Raw genomic sequence first — 25614 nt, forward strand, 5'->3', positions numbered from 1 at the left:
ACAAAGGGTTCAGATTAATTAAGCCTGCATTAGATCTCTACATCGCGGTGTGCGTTGCATTTTTCTATTTTTAATGTAAAATTTTTTAATGTACCGAGTTTCTTTATTAGAATCACTAATTTTGACAGAAAGAAAAATAAATGAAGAATGGCTCCAAACGAAATTGACTTGTCCTTTTTTTAAAATAAATATTTATTTTATCAAAACTTCAAAGATACAAATAGTACAGCCAAAAAGGTTATACTACAGGTGTATACATACTTCTTAAGAAAATACTCTCGCTGATCTAATATTATGTATTACGAATACGTATAATGTGATTAGAATTTCGTACTTTATTATTTTAGAAGTTAAATTTATTCTATATACATACATATTTTCAAATTGCGATTTTTCGATTATCTAAATATAGTTATTCAAGTGTTATGTAACTGTCGTGCCAATTATATATGGTCTTATATATATTTTAATTTATAAATCGGTGATTGTTTCGTGAGAGATTCATTCATTGTTTAAGTCTATAATGCATTCGACAGGTCGAGATGATCGAGGAAGCGATAATTAAAATTATAAATAATATACAATTTGTTTCACTATAATTCTTTCTATATATAATTATTCCTTCAAAAAAAAAGAAAACCGCGTGTAAATTTTGTATATCGTGACTGCTCATTTGGTAAATAAATTAACCTCTATTCTGTTATAAACTACTTGCAAAGCCCACCACCAACTTACCATAAACTATGTGTTACACTAAAGTTCAATTCAAGTCAATTGTTACACTGCAAGCGTTGACCGACGGCATACTTTAAGCGACGTCCACTCTTTTTGGACAATTGTCTTTTTTGACATGAGGTTTGCTGTTAAGAAATAGGAACAGACAGCAACAGACGACACTCTTCCTGGTACGTAGCTGCTACAGGCGTTGACTAACGACACAGGCTAGGCCTAGTTTAGATACAAGAGATAAAACAATAATAATTTACGCTTTTAGCATATTATAGCACATGGTAACAAAATAACATTGTTACGAAATAATATTAAGTTCACGAAAAAGTTCACAGATTTAGCGGTCAACTTTGATGCAGTTTTTTTTTGTGTTATAGTTGTTCCGCCACTTTAGCGATGTTCATTGATAACATGAAATATTTTTGATAAACAATACAGTTGTTTCTATTATTTATATCCTCGCGGATGTATAAGTAAGTAGTTATGTAATTTTGTCAATATGTGGCTGCCATTCTAGAACCTTAATATTAATCCCAAATACTAATCTGTAAGTTCTAACTGATGTCGCGCTTTAAGAAATGAAGGAATAATTTTCTTGTAGACAGACGACGGGTAACGGCTAATATGCAAGAGAACTATAACTCATGCTTCACGCCACTGTGAAAAACCTTCATGATGTTATTCTCTTAGGTTTACAATTAACTATGTAATTGGTAATATAAGCATTCCGACAAATTATTCCGTATTCAGTTTACTTCACACAACAGTCCTTTGTTTCAGGTTAGAGAACTTCTATCTACACTTAATATTCTTTACTCCTTAATAAGCGTTCCGATCAGCCATTCGGTTTACGTCATACAACAGCATTTTCATTTAGGATAGAGTATCTTTATACTCCTGAAAAGGCATTGCAGTAAACTCTCTGCACTATTGGGGTAACTGGTATCTTTTATTTATTTTAGATGTAACAACTTCGCATTATTTCACGAATTGTTTTTGGTAATTTTCTAACTTTTAAAAGGAGATGCACTTGAAATGAATACACATTATAGATTGCACAAAACATTTTAATATAAACTTAAAAAGTCGTACAACAATATGAAAAATTATTATTGACTAATTATATTCGCGGTTATGGAGTACCGCATTTACTATATTATGCAAATATTATATTATCTTTAACACTTCCATCGAATATATCTTACAAAAGAAAGAAAATAAAAAGTTATCTTTATTAATAAAAAATCTCATTACGCTAGATTGTTTTATTTAAACTTACATTATAGATTTTATCTACAAAATACTGTAGCGTTTTGGTCAGGTTTTCAATCGAGCCCGCTGCATAGTTACGTAATCGTTATAATAAGAATAGGGTATCGATAAAGTATTAAAATCATACAACTAGACTTAAATCTAAATCATCAAAATATAAAAATAGTAAAAAAATAGATGCAAATTCCCTATACACCTTGTCATTGTTGCGCATCGGAACATGAGTGTGCCCGTACGGGGCGAGGTGCCAAGGCTGTCCGTTCAATAGGCAACTGCGTTCACAGCTAAACTATTGCTTATAGACATGCAGGTGTTTCAAGAGATGCCTGCTCTCGCAAGAAAGGATCCTTGGAACACACCCATCGCGGTCGCGGAATGGAACAACAAAGTTGCCTATTGACATCCTAGCCCAGAGGCGGCCAGCCGACGCGCGTTTCACATGGCACACTGCCCTTCGCACACCCATCTACAATTACATACCTCGATTGAAACACTGAGTCCAATTGCCAAGTGAAATATAAAAAAGATAAATAACACATAGTATTTTATTTCCACGAATTTGCATGCACCCGTTATTTTATGAATTGAGAAATATTTTTTTTTCTATCATTTATCCATATTCATGTCTTTTATAATAATATTATATAAGTATACCGTACGGACTAAGCCGGCCCCCGTAGTGCGGTCGGCCGGTAATGTACACGAGGACTAATATCTTCTTAAAAAAATACTGTTAGATTGAAACGTAGCTAGACCTATGTTTATGTATATCGTAATTATTATAAGGGTACAATCGTACAAGTGTTGATTAATCTAGGTGAGATCTCCGACGCCTTCGGTCGGCTCGCCGCGCCGTCCGACCGCGTCCGAACGGATATGCAAGAGGTTATGAAACACGAGCACAAGACATGCCAGTACACTATACACTTAGTAAGTATGAATTTCAATATTAAAAATACGTAATTTCTCTATTGGCATTTCGTTCCCACGTGAAAAATAAGACGTATCGCGTACGAATATATATAATGTATACATATTAAATATCAGTATTCTCTTAGATCGGAGGACGTATGTATACAGGCTCGCTCTAGAAGGTACGTCGTAAGCGCACGCGGCACTCGGCTCGCTTCTTACACTACGAATATCGATATCGAAGACGTCTACTCGACTCGGCTTACATTTTAAATATTACGAAAATAAATCGCCGGCGAGTCGCGCGGCCGATTATTGCTCCTATTCGATTAATTTACACATCGATTAACGAACGAGAATACAAAAATGTTATGGAAAATCGTACGGTTATCACAAGCGGCGGGCGGCGCGGGACGCCGCCGCGGAAAATAAAAAAATAAATTGCGGCGCGCGCCTCTCTCGTACAAAAGTAAAGGCTCTATAGGGGCGCGGCACGCGGAGCGCGGGGCGCGCGGGAGGCGCGTGGAGCGGGGCGCGGGGTTCAGTTGGCCAGCAGCAGGTGCGCCGGCGCCTCCCGCCGCGTACCGAAGTACGCGCCCGCATCCGCCGCCAGCTGCTGCTGCACGGCGCGCTGCTTGATATAGTTGCTGAACTCCGTGGGCGACATGCGGTTGGCGCGCTTGCTGCTCGTCTTCAGCTTCGTGCTGCCGAACTTGGTCTGCGCGAACGTCGCCGTCGTGAATGTGAGCGGCTGAGCGCGGAACGGCGGCGCCGGTGAGAAGGCGGCTGGGGCGGGAGGCGAAGGCGCCGCCGGCTCCACTGGCCGGAAGCACTGCGCCTCGGGGTTGAACGCGCGCGTCACCTGCAAGTTATACTGTTACGTTAACTCTCTAATAATTCTTCAACTGAAATGGCAGTGGGCGGGGCACACCTCTCATGCAACCGACGGCTATTGGAGCCAAAAGATTCTCGAGTGGCGATCACAATCCGGTGGACGCGGCGTGCGACGTCCAACTAGGTAAACCGACGACGTAGTCAGGGTCGCGAGAAGTCGCTGGATGCGGGCAGTGGAAGACAGTGTTTGCAGCGATCTTTGACAGTGGTCTATGCCTAGGAGTAGGTGTATATTGGATACATGGTAGGTAATTGAAAATACTGAACTAACACGCACACTAAAGCCTATTATTAATATTTCCGCTTTATTATTTATAAAAAAAAACATTTCTGTAAATATGCTATTACGTTACTAAAATAACTACCACCTAATATGTGTCAAAATGGTAATCGAAGAAGAGAATACAAAATAGTTAACTTAATTTTGTATTATAATACTTTAACTATGTAACAACACAGTGTAGTGATAGTTAAATAGTTACCTATTAACTTCTGATAGCCTTGACGACGTATTCAAAGGTCATCAGATGAACCAAAGTACGAAACGATGTTAAATAATTTTGGACACAGTAGAGTACTGAAAAATAGTATAGCTATGAGGGTAATTGGTTTTTGAATTAAGGACCATCAATACGTGAGACCTGAGCTAAAATCGATTCCGTGTACCGCCATAAATCTGATTATTACGTTGGCAGTTAACCAAGCGATCACGTTTGCGGTTTATATTGATTGGTAGATTGTTACAGGCTTCACTTCACGAGCGACGCGGTGCAGTATAATCACAATGTTTGATTCGGCTTCAAAATTAATAGCACCGGTTCGTTAATTAAAAAGTTTATCGGGGCTGTTCACGGTGAAATTATTATTTGTTTTTCATTTTCGCTTACCTCTCTATCGGTCCTTTCGTCGGCCGCTCTCTCGTCGCTGCTGAAAAGCACTTTCACTGCGCCTTTTTCACCGATGCGATACGACACTTCACCTGAAATCGAATATCAACTGCTTTAAATGTCTTTAAACATTATTATTATCCACTGCGCGCTTAACATAGCGTGCCGAAAAGATGTCCGTTGGAACTTTAGGGTTCAAGAGTGGAGATATGGGCAATCGCAACGTACAAAACGGTACAAGATGTATACGGACGGCATCTAGCTGGTCTTCTTGGAGATCTATCTATAGGCGAGGTCTAAGTCCTGCCAATTGACTCTCTGCAGTTGAAATTATGATGATTATCCTCTATGAATCATTTACACTGATTCCTCGTGTAAAATTTTAATTCAAAAGTTATTTATTCAACATACGATAAATTGCTTTGGCTGACAAATGAACTAGTAAATAACCTAATATTAAAAGTTTATATCCTAAGGAACATGCCGCCGTTAACATTATCATACATTAAAAATAATCGCCACTTGTTCACAGGTTGCTTACAGACGCTTGACCTCGGCTACTTAACGCCTTATGCAATGCCATGCGACACGCCACAGATGTGTCCGTTTTATGTGTAAACTTGTTACGTATTACAAGTATTACGTAGTAACAAATTTTTGTATTTGTTCTTTAATATAAATAATGATTTGTCATGGAGATAAGAGTTTTGAGACGAATGTATAGCTCATTTATGTATGGTGCATTTTGTACATGGATCAATGGTTTCGGTGATAATAAATTCATTTTCAAAATTCGGATTACTACATAATATATTAATATTAATTTTTGTTTACTATCTGTCTGGGTAGACTTTGTAATGCTAGCAGTTATTGGCCTGTCGTAATCCAATAGAGGAAATACATATTTCAGAGCTTTACACAGGTTGATTAGGATTAGGAAGTAGGTGTAAAATGTTAAAAAATATTGCTGACAAATGAGCAATACAATAACCACTGTCAACCTTTTATTGATCATTTTACATTCTGTTTTAGTTTCATGACTATGGCTCTTTTTAAGTTTGTTTAACTGATAATCAATAGTTACCTGGATCAACCCAAACGGCCAAGTCTCGAGGGAGATGCTCAAGAACATCACGGACCGGCACGCCAGATTCCCGCGCAGCACGTTCCAATACAGGGTCCAAGGGACCTCCGGTTTTCAAGCAACGGAATGCCGAGCCTCTGCACGGTCTGTCTGGGTACCAGTGCCCCCGGAACTTGTCCTTGAGCGCCTTTTCCAGCTCCTCGCCGAAGATATTGACTCGCCGTCTCGGCAGCTTGTTGTACAAATACGATATGACGAAGTTGAGGGCGACCTGTACTTCAATATGCATGTTTGCTTTCACTGTGGACAAAGAAAATTTCATATTAGACACTAGATTAGAAATATAAGTTTATACAATACACATTTAAAGATTTTGTTCAGAATATTAACCACATACATTGATATTATTTACACTAATACTGAAAAGAGAAGAAACCATTACCAATGTTTTAATTTATACATATATAAGAGATTTCTTTTACTTATGTATAGATTCATCACGATATCTCTAATACCGTAAGTTTTAGAAACTTGAAAATTAGCAGAAATATCTCTTTTGCCGAGTAAACTTCAGTCAAGATCGGATTTAACGAAATTCTACCTGCAAGCGAGGTTACGCGTATGTTCATTAAAGATGCATACTTTCAAACTATTTCTCTTATATATGGGCATAAAACATGAACATAATACGTTCAAGATAAGTAATTAGGCTACTAGATGCCATGCCATGAAGTAGGCGGAGTCAGCTAGTCTATGAAATTTTGTGGATTAAGGTAACGTAATTACGCTCCCAGTATATCATCATGCTAATCTTAATTTGAAGTAAAAAAAGTGAATAATTATCTTTAAATAAAAACTAGTGTCGACTGTATAAACGGCCTGATTATTAATAAAAACAATTTTTCAATAGTTGACTGTTAAATTCTATTTTGTTATCTAAAATACCATAATGTAACTAAACGAATGAGACGTTTACGTGATAACTGATAAATCGTGCCCATAACAATGTAATGCTTATGATTTTGTTCAATTTATAACCACAGTATTCTCGGCGGTATCGCATTTATGTTCACAATATTAACAATAATGACAATTTGTATTTTTGTAACATCAAAATTATAACATAATTTGCTGCTTAACAAAAAACTATACAAGGTTTTATCTGCCTTGTAGATTGAAATAAAATTGATAGAGCATTTTACTGGTGTGCAGTTTTAGATAGTTCCAAAGACCAATGTTGTGACGGCATTTTAACTACCCAAAAAGATTATTTCTTTTTATTTTGTAATTCTTTTAAAATAAATGGGGAGTTAAAAAGAACCTGAAGCGTCGAGAAAATACAGTTACGAACAAGAGGAACTGAGTACGAACTACGACGGCATAGCGTTTGAATTCAGGTATAGTAAGAACTTCTCTGTGACTTGTTACTACGTCGCACGAAGTATATTATTAACGTAAAACTTTTTTGCTGTCAAAATACACGCTGTTATAGACACCGCTTAGACTTATTACAAGTGTTCATCTATTGCTTTATATACCGGGTGACTTTAAAGGGGTGGATGTACAAGTATCTCGCCGTAAATTAGCGTGGTTTCAGAAATAATGACGTAATGATAATATAGTAACAAAAATTAAAAAAAAAACTATTGTTCACAAACTGTCCCTGCAGATTTTGTACTGTGAAAAGTGATTGGTTTGTCGCATTCTAATAGACAATATTTCAGAGTGATCACTTCGTACAGGGCGATTGGATTTCCAATCGCCCTGTACGAAGTGATCACTCAACTATTTAGTTGTAAAAATTTTAAAATCTTGGCTATTATTTTGACCTTATAGTTAATCATCCTGTACATTAAAAATAGCATATAAAGAAGCATGAGTTAACTTTAAAAATGTTTTCTTTGAAATTGCATTTTTGCATGAATCTGCATACAGGAGAGGTTAATTAGTGGAGACCGCAGCGTTAGACGTCCACGTACAAGTTGAACAGATGACCTTATTAAGGCAAAGGCAAGAAGCAGGATACAGTCAGCTTTCAAAAGTCCTATTGGAAATCTATAGAAGACGCTTATGTCCAGTTATTGACAGCTAAGGAAATAATGAAAATGAAAAAAAAAAAAAAACTTTCGACTGAAATTACATTTATGGACGATATCTGCGTATAATACATGAGATAAAAATAAGTACCGGAAAAAAATTTAATGACGGCCTTTGTGGCTAAAAGCCGTGACAGCTGATGATTACCTTACCATGACTTAATCAGAATAACAACCTTCTTGTGGCACGTTAATGTAAATTGCAATTGCTTCCGTGTGCATCGTGGGTTGGACGTTATCGTTTGTGGTACCAATTGATTTCATTACGCTTCGTGGACGCAACGAATTGTCTGTCGACTATGGTCGTGGTACAATAAATATTCATTTACTTTTTAATAACTTCACTATTGCAGATGAAGTATGACATCCCAAACGTACAGATACATCTAAAGATGAATAAATTGGAGGTATACGTACACCAATTATTTATAAAATACAGTCGCAAATAACCTTTTAAAATGAAAAAAAAAAACATTGAATTGCTGATCGCGACGGTATGAATTGTTAGAATTAAGCGTCAGGAAGACTACAATAAATGTTGTCCCTATAGCAGTTATTGTTTATAATCAGTTTTAAATTGTTAGAAAATTCAGCATTTGATATGGCACGCCGGAAAAATTTCACTTTTTATATGTTAAAAAAAAATATTTTCGATGAAAAACATTTACGACATGTCAATTTGAATTCCGGTTACTATAGTCGATATATTTCAACAGATTGTCAAAGCTTTATGGGCTTTCAAAAATTGTATAATAACATAACATTTATAGTATTTGTTATCGTCGTCTTTATATCAACGTTCCATATATACAATGGATTTCAAATTCTTTCATCTAGAAAAAGGATCTCGAATGAATTTACAAACAGAACTAAGGACTGATTACTTTTGTTGTCAGATGACATATTATTTCTCTTTTAGATTTGGATTTAATTTACTTTTTCGGTAATTTTTAGATAATATTTGAGTTTATTAATTATATATTTATATTTCTCACTGTTGCTAGGGTATAGAAGTTAATCGTATATGCTATTTACATAAGAGCCACTAACTATAAACCACTAACAAAATAACACGTTGCGATCGGTCATCGCACCCGACCTTCTATTATGGTTCCCAATGCAATGTCACGTACTAAATTAATTGACCTTCTGACATGTCTAGTGTGAGTGGGTGAAAACAAACTACTGATATATTTACAAGGAAGTTATAATAGAAAACAAATGTTTAACCAGATTTTTGTACAATGTATCATCATCATTATCATTTCAGATAATGGATGATGTTGCTGGATTCTGGTGGTCTGTTTAGAAGCAGCAACAGTGACTCTCGACAACCTTGACAAAGTCTTCCTGTCCACCTCGTGGACGTGGTCGCTGCGCTTACATTTCCATGGTCTCCATTCCAGAACCTTAAAGCATCATCAACAGTTTAGACCTCTATTACGCACCATGTTGTCTATCCATTGCTGCTTTGACTCTCCGATCTCTGAACTCTACGTTACGATTTCGTAAAAGCAAAAAAAATAATTAAACCTAGTATATGAAGTTTAAAACCTACATAAATGTAGTGCATGTCATTAAATGGCTTTATTAATTGTCCACTTCGCTGTGGGAAAGTTTCCAGTCACGTTGTTTTAGTTTACTACGGGGGCGAACAGCGTATTTGCGGGCTCTGGTCACGTGCGAACGCGTTCGTGTCTCTTACAATTTTTTCTTAACCTATGCAGACTCCTTAAGTGCTATAGTCCTAACTTATTAAATTGATTCTTTTATTCTTCCATCTATTCAAGCGTCTGCCATTAATATTTTAAATCTATTTGCGTAAACTTTACGTAATAGAATATACAATTAATAATGCCTTCTCACAAATTTTTAAAAGGCCCACTGTACTTTCGATTATCTACGGATCTCCGTATTCTAATTTCGTGATCCAATCTAACCACTGTTGGGAAACAATTTACACCTTCATCAAGCCCCACACGATATTACCTGTATTTTTATATTTTCTTTCACCGTTTACAAAGAATGACGTTGTAATATTAATTCAAACAAAGCATGCGCTTCCAACAAGAGTATTGAAACAGCAACTTTTAATCATAAGTCAAGAGGATAAGTCAATATACAAAATATACATTGTTAAATATTTGTGTACTTTTACTTTTAGTATTTGAAATATATTTAATTTATTTAGTAGATAAAACGAAGACAATTCAAATAGTTGAATATAACGAAATTTGTGTTTGAATTGCATAAACAATATCTTTTTTTTTATCTCGAAATGATTGATCTATGCTTCGAAATTCAAATAACTCTATCCCGGCTGCAGAAAGGTTCCAAAACATTCAATATGAAAATAGATGATAGAATAGGAATAATATTTCGGCTCTAATATTTTCTTAACAATCCAAAGTATAATTGACTTTAGTAGTTGGTTTTCGTTTTACTAAAATACACAATAATATTTAGACAAGTAGTGGATTGTATTTCGAATTAATTAGCTTCTATTTATTTAGCTACCTACACAAATTATTATTAAATTCATCTATTAATATAAATAGAAGATTAAACTAATTATAATAGGCTCAGTAAGAATAAATTATAATAGATACAAATTAACTTCAGTTCAATTTTAAAAACTGCTGGACTTAGGCATCTCCGATAGACTTCCATCAGGTCCGGTTTGGAAGCGGCCTGCACCTAGCATCCTCCGACGAACTTGATAGAGCAGTTCGTCCATATTTTACACGTCCTTCGCTACACTTTCCTATTTCTTTAGTCCAGAACCTTATAGCACCAGTAGGCATAAGTTCTGTGCATTATGTGTTTTGGCCACTGCTGCTTAAGCTTATTAAGTTGGGTTATGCCGGTTGCTTTATAATAAAAGAAGAAACAAAGTTCCTTTCTAATGAAACTAATGTCGAGAGAGAGAGAGAAAGAAAGAGAGAGAGAGAAAGAGAGGGAGAGAAAGAGAGAGAGAGAAAGAGAGAGAGAGAGTGTATTTTATACTCCGGTATATTCAGTTTTATTTATCTTATTATATAAATAAGAATATCGATAAGCCTTTCTATAAAATGTACGTATCTGAATTTATTCGGAAAGATATCAGACGTCAGAGATGTTAAGAGTCGTAATAAGCTTGAGAGGATTAACAAATAATAAATCCTTTACGACGAACATGCAAGATTATGAACGGCGGATAATATCTAAGGTAACTATTAAGTTTGTACATTTTTCATAATTATATTCATACGAGTATATCTAGTTCAAATGTACCAATGTGTTAGCAGTGCTTTTTCCAATTTTTACATAGAGGTTATGAATGTAAAAGTTGAACACATAGCGTATTTGCCGTCAATTAATGTGTAGCACAAACCATCAAAAACCAATGGTTTCAGATATAACCAAAAAGGTAATGATAGTAAGAAAAAGCGTTTTCAAAATTCAGATAACTATATAGCATTAATTATTGTTTACTATCTATCCCTGTTGTCTTTGTACTATTAGATATTGAAAAGTCGTATTTCAAAAGAAAAAAAATAATGTTACGTATTTCAGAGCGATCAATTTATCTATACATGAACTAAATGGTAACCTCTTTAAAGAAGGTTGAAAAGGGAGAAGAAATAGAGAAATTGTGAAGGATGAGTGAAAGAGGGTGAAAATAGGAAAGTATATATCTTGTCAAATAACAAGATGAAGAAAAGACTATAAAATAACCTCTTTAAAGATCTTTCACCTTTGTACAATCCCCCTGTAGACTATTTGTAAACGTCATAAAGCGTTCATGTTCATGCGTTCGAATTAGAAATATTCGTAATACGAAAATTAAAAATGACAGTAAATCTAGGTCTGTCCATATTTTACTCTCAAGTTTCGAGAGAGTACTTTCGTTTGAAGTTAGTAAACTCCTATCACGTAATCTCGCTGGTGTTGAGGACTATTCGAAATTGAAATAGAGTAGTGGTGGATGTGAGTGAATTCTGTAGTGCAGTCGAGTGCGGAACATTGTCGATGTAGATTCTCATTCTTACGTCGTCGCAAGTCACAAGTTATTTCTCTTCTACGTGATCGTCGTTCTCATGAGACGCGAGTACGATCATCCTTTATAAAAAATTCAAAGGAAACATTTCATTTTAAGTGTAAATTTGTCTTGTCTGCTTTATAAGAATATTTCTATACATGTTCTTAACGGGATAATACTTTTATTCGTTATTTTTTACTTGCTAATAATACTTAGATACCTACATCTTTCAATAATTGAAACTCTATACTTTTTAATTGAAAAATAAATTTATAGGTCTTTATAGGGTACCAATAGACGGTAAAAGGATTACGGCGACCTCGAGTTGGCGGTGCGGGCAGGCCCTCCACGAGGTGGACAGGTGATATAGTTAGGGTCGCAATAAGTTACTGGATACGGGCATTTTGGTGAACTTTAAGGAAAGCTGACATGAAGATGATAGGAAATCGAATCTTAGTAACAAAATATTTTAAAAGCCTTTCGCCTTAATCGATTAAAAGATTTTAATTTTATAAAATATCTAGGTTATGTAATAACCTATATATAACAAAAATATACTGACATTGATAAAAAGAAAATTTCAAAACATTAAATTTTCTGTATTGTTATAGAATACGTATTTTCTTAGCTATTAAATGAAAATTTAGGGTGTTGTAATACAAATTAATTGGAGTTATCAAATGCATGACTGTGATCATGAAACAAAAAATATTTAATAATAAATTTATCGTTAATATCTGAAAGTTCTATTAATGCCATCGTTTTAACATTCAACTAAACGCCAATGACAGTAATATATTACATATTAAAAAATAATTAATATGTTTTGCTGATAAATTTGGCATGAAAATGAAATAATCTCTGTTTGAGTTAAATTATTAATATCTTTATATGTTTGAAATAAATGACATATCACATGTAAAAATGTGATACTCGTATGTTTGTGCCAAGACTTCGTGGTTTTTAATATATACAGTCTGCGTGGACAGATAGTAAACAATATTAATTTTAATAGGTAATAAAGATAAAAATAAAAATAGTTAAAGTAAGGTAAATAAAAATAGTTATTTTTGTCACAGATATGTTTATGATAAAAAATATTCATATAAAAAATAGGCAATGCAATAATAATAATATAATTTGAAGACATATATAAACATTCCAATAGCTAAAAGCGTCGTATTTCTCTTTTAAAATTGCCAGACACTTTTGCATCCTAGCTGAAAAGTTAATTAGTGAAGATGAGGCGAAGTGGTGTTGAGTGAATCACGGAGGATTAAAAATATGAGTATTTCTGGCAACGTGCCAAATATATCGACAGTCTGACGGAATATTTTAGGTTCATTTGCTTAGTATTTGCGTAACTTTTAGACAGACTTTTTTTTTAATCGATCAGATTATAAATAGACTTTGGATAATATAATAGATAGCATCGTCTATCTATTATATTAAACAAGTCAATAATATTTCGTATTTTCTATAGAAATTTTAATTATATCAAATTCTTTAAAATAGCGATGTTATTTATTTTAGATCATTTAATTGAAAATGTTTCGTAGTTTATATTGCGTAAACTAATTTTTTTTGAATGTTTAATAAACAACTTATACACATAGCGAAATAAATAACTTATGAGAAATAAAACGTTGTTTAACAGTAAATTGATCAATGTTTATAGAAACATATTAAAGGGATTTAAACAAAGCTTTTGTATTCGTTAGATTTATTCTTGAAGGAGCAACGGAACAGGAATATTTAAATGAATATTTGTAAGTAAAATCCCACATTACAATTCATCTAACAAAAACAAACTGCCGTTGGGGAGACAACCCTTTCCCATGAAATTACGCTATCTGTCGCGTACGGAGGCTTTAGATAAGAACGCCAGTGTTTTTCTACTGTAATAAATGAAAAGGACTTGGAAACCATTTGAAGGGATCTGAACAACTTTCAAGATAAGTTACAGTGATACAAGGCGCCGCGGAGAAGAATTTACTAAAATGTAGACACATTTCTGGTTAATTTATTCTCCGGATTTCTTTATCATATTTCCTTATTTCGATTGTTATTTCTAATTATTCTCTGCTAATGGAAATAGATAATATAATTGTAACAAACATTTTTATAACAGACAATATTTTTAGTGTGTATCGCATGTCATTCGAGTTTTGACTGTGTAATATTTATGAGAGGTTTATCAAAATCCATAAACATGTTTTGTGATGGACAAACTCTGCTTTTTGGTTGGCTTATGCACTTTCGAATTGTGTTACTTGACTAAGTTTATAAACAGTCACTAAGCACTATTAGGAAGCATTAGAATCGTATCAGATACAATATTTATTTCTCTAATTACTCAGGCGCCACCCTAGCGGACAATTAGCTGATATCTTCGCATGTCAAAGAAAACAGGAATTAGTGCAAAGTTCTAAAAAAGATGTAACCGAATTGAATGAAATAAAAATTAGAACAAAACTGAAAATGTTATTATTGGCATTATGTTAATATTGGTTAATTTAAAATATCGTTCGTTCAAGAAAATCGCCACAGCACTTTTCCGGAGTCGTTAATCATCAGGCTGTTAACGTTTTCGCTTTTGAGAAATGAGCTCTAATGACACTTAACATCCATAACTTTTGGTTTATGGATGTACTGGTTTCATGGATATAATTTTCCTTTAAATTTAATTTGGGGCCAATGAAGATATAATGTCATTCACACAAAAAAGTTTCCTATTAGAGTACTGCTAAAATTCTAATTGATATTCAAACTTTATAACTTACTCTTTTTTCCTCTCTCTCTTTTCATCATATAACATAGGTAAAATATTTGAAAAAAACCTAAAAACCCACCCAGACCACCTGGCTTGTCAGCTGACAATAGATAGTCTCAAAAAATTAAAAATGCATAGATTTTTGGGACTGTTGTTTAGGTAATAGTCAATATATTATTTGTGAACAGGTACAAAGCACTTAACATTTCTGTATATGTAGTATGAGACGGGATGGCAGATTCAAACATAACAAACAAAATACTGTTTTATTTATTAAGCTACAAATAGCATTTTTCGAAAATTTTCTCGTCTAAAATGGTCATGAGCGTGACATATCGCTCGTGAAACCTACGATAGTTGGGGCAAGAAGGTTCCCCTGTGACGCTCTACTAAGTGGATAGACGAGATAGTTAAAGTAGCGGGAGGCGATGGATGGACCATAAAAGAGGCCTAAGCCGTACAGTGAGCGTCTATCGGCTGTAATGAAAACGATTATGACTGAATATGAAGCTAAAAATTGTCAACGCCGATTGTCTATGAATAGAATAAAAACGTATGTGTGTTAAGAATATATACTTTTTGGGTTTAAATATAAATCATGTGAAAGACAAAGCGCTTGGTGATAAAAGTCAATAAATACTATCCGACGGTTGATTTAGTAACTGCTTCGGACGTAAATTTATTCGGTGGCGCGTGATTAAACGCCTGCCAAATTAATTATCCTGACCTTCATACTTCACAGCTCGCATGTTTAGGCAAACTGCCTCGGTACGGCGAAGCACTATTATTATTTAGATGGTCCAATTTATTAAAGCCGGCGCAGACTAAGATAATGGAAGAAAATTCTTTTCCCTACATCTAATGATGGGTATTTATATTTCTGTTGTGTAATTCTGTGATGAGTGATGAGGCTAAAGCAAGTTATTTATCCTTGTTTTTGTATTTGCAGTGTATTCTATTAATATAATAAAGTTGCGATGATTGTTTGTTGGAATTGGTATATAAGTTCTTATAAAAGTACTCTGCAATTTTATTATTAATCGACATCATCATCATAATTTCATTTCTAAGTAGTTCCCTGTCGGACATACACTCATAGATTACCAGAAGAAACAGCTTTCGACGACCTTAATAAGTTTATTTGCCTCGTGGATAGACGTCATGTATCATGCTTGCCTTTCCGAGGTCTACACTCCTGGACCTTAAGTTCCCAGTGATAGCGTTCTGCGCACTGCATGGCCCGCACAACTGTCACTTCAGCTTAACAATCCCTTGAACTCTGACGGTCCACGGATCATCTCATTCCCGATTCGTTCTCGTGGAGGTAGGTATTAATACGAGTAAATGGAAATTAGAAGAACTTTCAAAGAGTTAACGAAATGAGATTAATTAAAAAATGTAAATGTCTTTCTTTATGCAAACGCTTTCGACTTTTGCATTGTACCATCACCAAAGTGTAGTTATTTTCCGTCATGACCTTGCAGTGACAAGTATAACAATATACGCGGTTTAATGATGGGAACCGTTTACTAGAAATTACGAGATATGTCATAGGAAAATCATCAAGTAATTTGTTTTCTGTTCACTTACATAATGTCTTACAATTATTGACTAGCTTAAGTACATAAATAATAAAGAGAAAAAATCCATAACATTTTATTAAGAAAAGAAATAAACATTTTACTGGTAGTAAAACGGACAAAAGTTTTGTCAGCCTAGATTAATTTTATTAATTCATTTTATACAAATGAGACAGAAACAAATTTCTTAAGATATTTGGCAGCTTTACGGTGCCTCATAAAATTCCGGGATCGTTTGCTTGAGAGGACAGATACCATAAAAGAATTTTATTGTGACCTCGTTTCGTTTCTTCATATATCAATTTTCCATCGCAGTGTGACACCACAGACGTTATTACAGCATCCATCTCATCTCTAAATCGATTCACGAGAATGAAACCGAGCGTTAGCCGCGTAAGGCCTTAAAGTTCGTCTGTCCTATTTATATCTGTACCCTAGTATCGATCTGCCGCCCCACTGCCCGACAACCCCATCTTGTACTCATTCAATAAAATTACTTATATCAATAGCCGGAAAGTTCACAGTGCAGTGTCACAAGTCGACGACAACTGTTAGCTTGATTTAAATAGATAGAGCAAATTCGAATTCCATACATATTTAAAGATGTCTGTTTGTTCACGTTCAAGAAGCGTTGTTAGTGCCCCGGTTTTATGATTTGTGTGATTTGAAAACAAAATTCTTACATCAGTTTGACAGTATCGAGAATTTGGCTTATCTGCAGATAAAGCGTTATAATCTCTTTACAGACACTTATAGTGCTTCGGAGAGAATCATTAATCTGTCTTTTTCACCTTGTTACTTCAGTATGCTCAATATAATTTGTTTTAAAATAACGACATTGTCTCTGTCTATTTAGGTTACAACAGTCATATTTATTTTATAAACTACATCGTTCTTATATTTTGAAATGATTATTTATTTTTAAAGCCACATAAATTCTAGAGCACGCAATTGATTTTGTTGTAGTTTTTAACGTCTTAAAGCTTACTAGCCGATCTCAGAAAGATTAAAAGATTAATTTTCAAAGACTGTGAAAAAATATCCGCGCACATATTATATTACAAATAGAAAAAATGTATATAAATAAGATGAAATGTTCTTTAAAACTAAATGATCTATGAGATATTTCCACTTATGTATCATCACGATATCTATTAAACTATAATCTTTAGAAACATGAAATTAATCGCAAATATTACTTGTAATAAGTTAAGATAAACTAAGAACAGATTTCCCGAAATTATATTTTAAGTGGGTTTTAGAGATGTTCATTTAAAAAAATGATTATATTCTGTCTAATAGTTTTAGACAGAATATTAGTTATAGACAGAATACGTTCATTATAAATAATTGGGCAGGTAGATATCAACAGTTAATATTTATTTTTATATTTTATGCCAAGTAAAGTAGGCGAGAGTCTATAAAAATATATGCATTATAATATAGTTATTTTTTTTACTCTTGGAGCATAGAATCTAGAATATTCTATTAGAATATTAATTTATACTTTCTTGTACATCATTATAATAGTAAATACATCTAAAGGGATACATAGCACAAGAAGTAATAAATGAAAGCTAAACAATGTACGTAGCATTAATCCATAAGGCGGTGCTATCGACCGAGGCGAGATTATATTTATGTTCTTTTAACAGGTTTTTTTTAGATCAGGTTCATTATTTCTTTTTTCATCGTGTATTACATACGTCGGTGGTAGAGTTTTTAGGATTAAAAATGTCTTGCGCATGTTATTGTACCACAAAATCATGTGTAAAATCACACTGTAATAGACGGTGTCACACTGTGCGTTTCTCTTCTTCATCTAGGATTAGAAATAAAGAAGTGAAGATAAAGCTGATTAAATTTGTAGTCTTTGGTTAAATTCAATTGTATTACACTGAGTGCACGTTATTGCATTCCCCGTTCGTCGTATAGCATCGGCGTTGCCGCCTTGTAACAAATGACTCGAATCTATCTCTGTACTCAAAGGCTTCAGACATAATAGAGTGAGGTACGGTTATCACTTAATAATCTCTCCCACCTAACATATAACCATCATTATATGTCATTAAAAATACGTTATTATCTATAGACGAAGTGAATAAGAAATGTCTGAAGACGTAAATGAAGACATATTTTCAATTTCCATTTTTGTAGCTTTCAGAAAGCTTTTAAATATATTTCACGCTTGAATGGCGACCGAACGGATGGTGAGGAGTAGTTTTGTCGGTATTTATTGAATATATTTATTCTTGAAGAGTGACTGAAATATTAAACAACAAATTTGCATATGCTGGATTATCTATAAAGCAACGTATAACCTGGTATTGTTTGAAAGGGTAGGTAAAAATAAATATCATATATTTTTAAATTTATTAATGTTTAAAAAAGTTAATAAATTTAGGTATATTGTAATATTATTTCTTTAACTATGACGATAAATTATTATAATTCGAATTTTATTTTACTTTCATATTATCAGATTAACACTTTAGTAAAAGACCGACAAAAAATTATACTGCAAGAGTCTGATTATCAGAGAAAATATCACTTCTTATCAAATCATGTTATACTAATTCATTTTTATCCGAAGGTGACCTGTCTTATCACCAGACTTTTGATTCATGGTACAAAATGTATATAGGTATATTATAAATATAAAATATGCTTTTGAATAAAATTATTTAAGATTTAACTTTCTTGGGTCACTGGGTCAACGAGGATTATGAAAGACACATGGTCAAAAAGAGGTGGTTGTTTGTTTGTTCTGATAAGAGTATGTTGAATAGATTCGCAATAAATGAACCAAACAGTTTAACTTATTTTTATATTGCTAAAATTGTGCGGTATGTAAGTTTGATTTAAACATGGAGCATCCAGTAAGGAGTTCGACAAGCGCGTGATTGCCTTAACATCTTGCGTTGGTTAACGGATAGATAGGATTTGGCAATGCTAGCTTGCTGTCGTTACGCTGGTATCACTGTTTTATCAAGTAATGTATGTAGTAAAATAACATATTTGTTCAGCAAAATTATTTTTATGCTATAAATTTTACTAGCTCGTAAATGAATTTGTGTCAGAAATAAAGTGATTTATTATTACATTCTCGGTACCATGAAATGTTGATAAAAAAAATATTTCGCGGCCCCGGTATTATATAATGTTAATGGGCGTGCGCACGGCACTAGCATGTTTGTAATGTATAGAATATGAAAGAGATGAGAGTTATAATAGGTCTCATAACACGATTTCCCATTCAGATTTACATGACAAAAGTGGTACCCGCATTACAGAGGAATGTGAGTGGTGCGGTAGGGACAGCTTTATTCAGTAAAGATTTTGACACGCTTAATGCGATGTTGGCAAATGTTTACGTAAGTATATACACACGCGTATTTCAGTTATTGTTATGCTAAGCAGGGTTTTTTGCGTAGATGGACTACGATATTATATTTTTATTACGTATTCAAATTTATTTTCATACTAATGTAAAGGCAGATAATGTATACATTTAAGAAATTAATAAGTAAACGTAACTTGAAAAAAGTAACGTACGTCAATCATTTAGTGTTCAGGTTGCATGCATGTAGAACGAGTTGTCTGTGTCAATAAGAAAGGCTAATAAACTTCAGTAAGTTTTCAAAAGACTAGTAAGGCATCACTTTACTCTACGTGTTTTGTAAATTTGTGTTTCGTTGTTCACTCTTTTGTCTTTTTAAAAGTAAAGTTCCATATCTAACACCCTTTTTCTCAAAATAACGAGTTAGTTATGGTGAATCATTATAATATTATAATAAATGTATTATAGGTACTTTGTATTTTTATATAGTATGTGGATATAGTAATGGGATTTCCTACCCCTTCTGTCACGTGACGACCCGCCGGCTGTATTTTTTTGTAACCAAGTCCATCCAATGGTTGTCTGAAAGAAATTGCTGTTTGCGACAACATCGCCCTTTGAACTTAATCTTTTGTTTATTTAATTTGATTTGTTTTTTTATGTCTAAATTTAATAACTAGCTCAGCGAGAACTGGCACTTGCAATTATAGGTCGCCGGTTTGATTCCGGAGATATCAATCTTATATTCATTACATTATATACAAAGTGTATTAAGAATATAATACACTTTTACGTTAACAAATTAATAATAAAGGATTATTACTGCCCACGAACAATTTTCCAGAAGATGAGCAGCGGCGGCCTCTGTCGATTTAAAGCCTACTGTTATTTTTAAACAGTGAGACCGAATTCCCAAAATATTTTTCTACTTAACCGTGTTGAAAAGTAAGTAAACCTTTAAAATGTATTACACATTAATAAATTAATTATACATTTATACGTTTTTTATTGTTTTACTAACTAAAAATTATTACATTTAAATTGAATTTATTTATAAAGCTACGAAAGATAGAGTTAAATGTTTACAAAAACCACAATTTATTATTAAATTTTGACTCATTATAGAAATATTGCAAAGTGAATAATAGTGGAAAAGTGTTAATGCTTCGTTCGTTATTTGTCTATTTCGATTTATGAAACAGGTTAAGTAAGTTAACAAACATGCCTTAATTTATTGACTATTATTGCCATTTACTTGATGTGAATACAACTTGAGTATCATAGTAAAACGGAGAATGTAATATGAAACATTATAATATTAAGCCATTATAAACAAAAATGACGAGATGTTCAAATTTCAATAAAGATTTATAATGAATTAGTCTTACATTGATTAGCGTTACTTCATGTGTTGTTACCGCGTCAGGCTAATAAATATTCAGAGCAGCAAGCCTGTAATGCCTTGCGTAAACAAGGCCATGAGTTTCGGATGTAAATCAGGGTCGGGAGGGTCGTTTTGATTATCCTTGTTGATAAGCGATCGATCGTAGATAAAGCATGGTCCAACCTTCATTTTCTTTTTTTAAAAGAACTCAATAAGCTCTGCGTCAAATAATATCGGATACGACCTCTCATGAAAAGGAAGTGAAAAACACTACTATTGTTTATAATATTATGCTATTTACTTACAATAATTACACCGTTATTATTTATCTTCAGTATTCTTTATACTCTAAATAAATTACAATAAGAACTAGATTGTCTTAATTAGTTATGTTCTATCACTCCTCAATTAATATGATATTCCATAATATTTTTTGTGTATAGCGTTCCTAAACGTCAATGTTATAATTATAATAATTATACGGAAATAATAAAGAGCCAATTAAACCTGATTATTCAATATTGTATATACATGACGTCGAGACATCATTATAAAATCGCATAATTATTGAAAATTGTTTAGGGTACTACTGTAGGGTATAAGTGTCTAATATATTTTTTTTTAAATTTGTTGGTAAAAAAATAATTGTTGAATATAAATAAGTTGCTTGTTAGTGAATATGAACAACGACGCACCGACGGCACTAGAGAGATTTCTCTAGTTCTGAATATTTTGTTACGCTGTTAATCGAATACAAGAAGAATCTTAGAAATTGTGTTGTATTGGAAGGGTGTTGCAATCATCGAAATGATCTTTATATCGGCTGATATCGTATAATAATAATACATATAAAAACATACATATAAAAACACTACTTCTTTTCAGTCGATAGACGCCCACTGCAGGCCACTACGTAGGCCTCCCCGGAATGGTTTCGCGCTGCCCGCGCATCTAGCGACTACCCACACCGAGTCTTCACTGTTCGTGGTCGTCAGTCAAGAACTCATTAGCCCCAACAGTCATCGGTTGCAGGAGACAATTGACCCGCTCACTGCCCTTTGCATGTAGATCTCCTCATTTCTGGGTCGATATCGCAGCGAAACACAAAGCATAGTTCTTTCCATTGCTTTCTCTGTGACCTTGAGCCTTCATATAAGGCCTATCATAAGCGACCACGAAAGTATATGGCCATTACTGAGGCTATTACTCCGAGATATGCATTTCAAGGTGCATATGTCTTGATTTATTTAAATTGGCAACTGATGTAAAGTTTAAATTATTTTTTTTAGAGTCGAAATTCATGCAATAGATAGAGATAAAGGAAATAGTTATTATTATGACAGCCATATGACATCCACTGCTGGATCTTCCCCATAGATTCCTGATGGGAAGGTAACTGATTAATTGAACCATTACTCTTTACTTAATTATACGAAATCATAAAAGTGAAGAAGTAAATATAAAATAAAGTGTTAAAAAGAGAAAAAAGGTAAAGACAGAAGAAATGTTATATTCCATTGGCTATAAAAAAAGTAATTTAAGTTCATCGTACCGTAATAGCAATTTTATCCGGCTCTAAGGAGCACGTGGTTTGTTTCACAGCCTAATGGGAACTCCCCTTTCGTTCGGATAGGTATATGACGGTTAATATGCGATTTGCTGTCAGCTTTAAGTACCTTCCGGTGTGGGTCGGGATGGGGTTCGGTGTCAATTTACAGAACATCGACGCCGATAAAGAGTTCATTCACTACTAAGTGTAACAGTTAACGACGAGTAGCCGACCATCATTGGAAACAAGTTTCTGGATCATTATAATTTATTTTCTTAAATTAAATATCATATAGGTCTACCTACCTTGACAAAGTTCCTAAAGTAAAAAGTTGTGCGTGTATCGCGAGAGAATACTTTATTTATTTAATGTCCTTAGCATCGATAAAATAAGTTCGCTATTATATTATATTATATTATATTATATTATATTATATTATATTATATTATATTATATTATATTATATTATATTATATTATATTATATTATATTATATTATATTATATTATATTATATTATATTATATTATATTATATTAAATTAAGTAAACGATACGTTTTGTTTAGGTTAATAGCTAGAAGCAAATGTTTCAATTTATCCTGTGGTTTATGTGGTAAAAGTATAGAGTTGTTTTTAACATTTACATCGATTTGTTTTATTTTGTTTCTATACAAGACCTACCGCGTATCGACAAAAACTAAAAAAAATTGTGCCTTTTCGATTTTATTTTACTATCACAGATATAAAATTCTACTAAATATAATCGAACGGATGTGAGAACAGAGGCAGGATCTTAAAAAATGCGATATAAAAGTTTTTACATCATTTATAATTTAATTTTTTCTTACACAATTTACTCACGTCAAAATCGTATATTTCGTATGTGTATTATATTACATGGCAACATTATCAGCGACTATGCAAATGTAGCCGCGAGAACTTTCACATGTTTTTGGGATATAACGATAGCGATGTAGGTTATCAGTGTTTAGTCAAACCGGTGCACACGGCACATATTAGGTTCACGTACTTATACCGACATCGTAACACAGAAACTGTTAAATGCATACATGTCACTAATTGTTTCCGTTGTTCTATTCTCTGCAATTTATCATACGTTAAGTTTACTTATTACTTCTATACTAGCTGCAGTATGGTTAGCTGAAATAAAAAAGAGATGAAAAATAAAAATTTTCACGGATTGCTTTGAAATTGTGAAATTGTATTTGGGACTACGGAAACATGGATATATACCTACCTGTGCAATGCTTTGGCACAATTTCAAAGCAATTGGTAAAGGATTTTCGTAGTCATTCTAACACAAAGTATCTTTATACTCCATACACTTTTTACTTAAAAGTTAACGAAATAATATAATTAAAAGGAAAAAATATACATATTTGTCTACATCGTACTCAAGTAATAACACGTTTATTGTTTCAGTTGTTAAAATCGTCCCGGTGTATTATCATCACAAATACGATAGATGCGTTGACGTCAGTTGGGAATTTTTCCGTCATAATGACTAGGTACAGAAAGATGTATGTTATTTGATGAGTTTTAAACAGACTAACTTAATAACATAACACATAAGATTACTTTTACTATCTAATCTAGATACGTTAATGTTATTAAATTTATTTGTTTTTCATCATCATCGTCATCGTTTCACCCGTCGGACATGCGTGTAAGCCTTTCTCATTGATTTCCTGTTGTAAGAAGCCTACAGCCGGCGTTTTTCAACGATGGTATAATGATCGTCTATCCACTTTGTGGATGGATGTCTTACACTGCTCTTATCGGTCGTAGTTCTCACTGCAGAACCTAAAGGCGGGCATCTGTTATACGCGCTATATAGCCTACATATTGCCATTTTAATTTGCCAATTTCTTGGGCTATATTGATTATTTTTATTCGTCTACGAAAACCCGAGTATCGCTATGGCTTGTTTTGCAATTTGTAATTAGTTTTGGTGTAATAACGACATATTTAAATTAATCGCTGAAGTCAATTGTTCATATAAATATATGATATTTTTGCATACGTATTGAGTAAATTTATCTAATTAAAAATAGGAGGTGAGGGAATCAGAGGCAATAAATGGTCGTCGCGTAAACAAGGTTTCTTATAAAAGGTTCTTTGGCATGTTGTTACATGTTAGATAAGAATGGAAAAGGCGATTCAACGGAGTTTATTTAATTTTTATTACACTTCACGTAGTGAGATATAATGTATATCATCAAGTACATACTAGTACTATGTTTAAATTACTTATAGGCAGTAAATATGACAGCTTCAAAATTATCTACACCCAATAGGAATTTTTTAAGATGAATAAAATTCATATTTATTTGTTTAATTTAAATGGCAGTAAAAATAATAGTTTATTTAAAACTTAAGATCATCTTATAATTGAATTTGAATATTTAATAATCTTTCAAATATTATACTGGTACTCGAGTACAACCGTATTTCGAACATACATGTATATGTAATGTAAAAAAACAATGATTGTTACCTATGTTTTGTTACCACTGTAACGTGCGAGATTTAATTTAATACTACAGTAACTTATTCAATGTTTAAGTTTATCTTATAATTGAGTTTGAATGTTTAATAAAATTTTAAGAGTGTTACAAAACAAATCGACACACAAAGACGATAAAGATTTATGGTTCGCTTTTGTTTCATTCCATTAATATGAAAACGTGAATTTGAGATTAATATCATTTAAAGTTCACTGAAACGTATTAAAATTTGTTACCGTAGCTGGTTGTGTAATGAATTCACTGAAAGCGTATAATTAGCGCGCCAATAAAGCAGCGAAATTATTAAACTTTGATTATATCGAACACTGAACGGACTTTTAATCATTATAATTGAGTTTCTTATTAAAGTTTATAAATACATGGTTTTCATTGTTCTGTTCATCAGGAGACCCATACACGAACGGAAGTAACCAATATAGGCTGGCAGATTGGCAAGTTAAAGTGGCAGTGGGCAGAATATGTGGCCGCTTACACCTTAAGGTTTTAGAGTAGAGACCATGGGCGGCAAATGCAGGTCGCCCACACACAAGGTGGACAAACTACC

The 25614-nt window shown here is 33.3% G+C and overlaps 1 protein-coding gene across 2 annotated transcripts in view; it reads right to left on the reverse strand.

Moving 5' to 3' along the window:
- Positions 1 to 1808: 1808 nt before the first annotated feature.
- Positions 1809 to 25614, reverse strand: part of Tob (Transducer of ERBB2) — a 43026-nt gene continuing 19220 nt past the window's right edge. For both annotated transcript variants that reach the window (XM_068773419.1, XM_068773418.1), the window contains exons 2-4: positions 5779 to 6078; positions 4695 to 4786; positions 1809 to 3775 (exon numbers count right to left, since the gene is read on the reverse strand). In XM_068773419.1, the coding sequence (XP_068629520.1) occupies positions 3455 to 3775; positions 4695 to 4786; positions 5779 to 6067 (702 nt within the window). In that variant the 5' untranslated portion in view covers positions 6068 to 6078 and the 3' untranslated portion in view covers positions 1809 to 3454. The remainder of the gene's footprint in view (positions 3776 to 4694; positions 4787 to 5778; positions 6079 to 25614) is intronic.

Source organism: Battus philenor, unplaced genomic scaffold (genome assembly GCF_028537555.1).
Source record: "Battus philenor isolate CCGP_79_NKW_IND1 unplaced genomic scaffold, ilBatPhil1.0.hap1 SCAF_6, whole genome shotgun sequence".
Classification (NCBI taxonomy): domain Eukaryota; kingdom Metazoa; phylum Arthropoda; class Insecta; order Lepidoptera; family Papilionidae; genus Battus; species Battus philenor.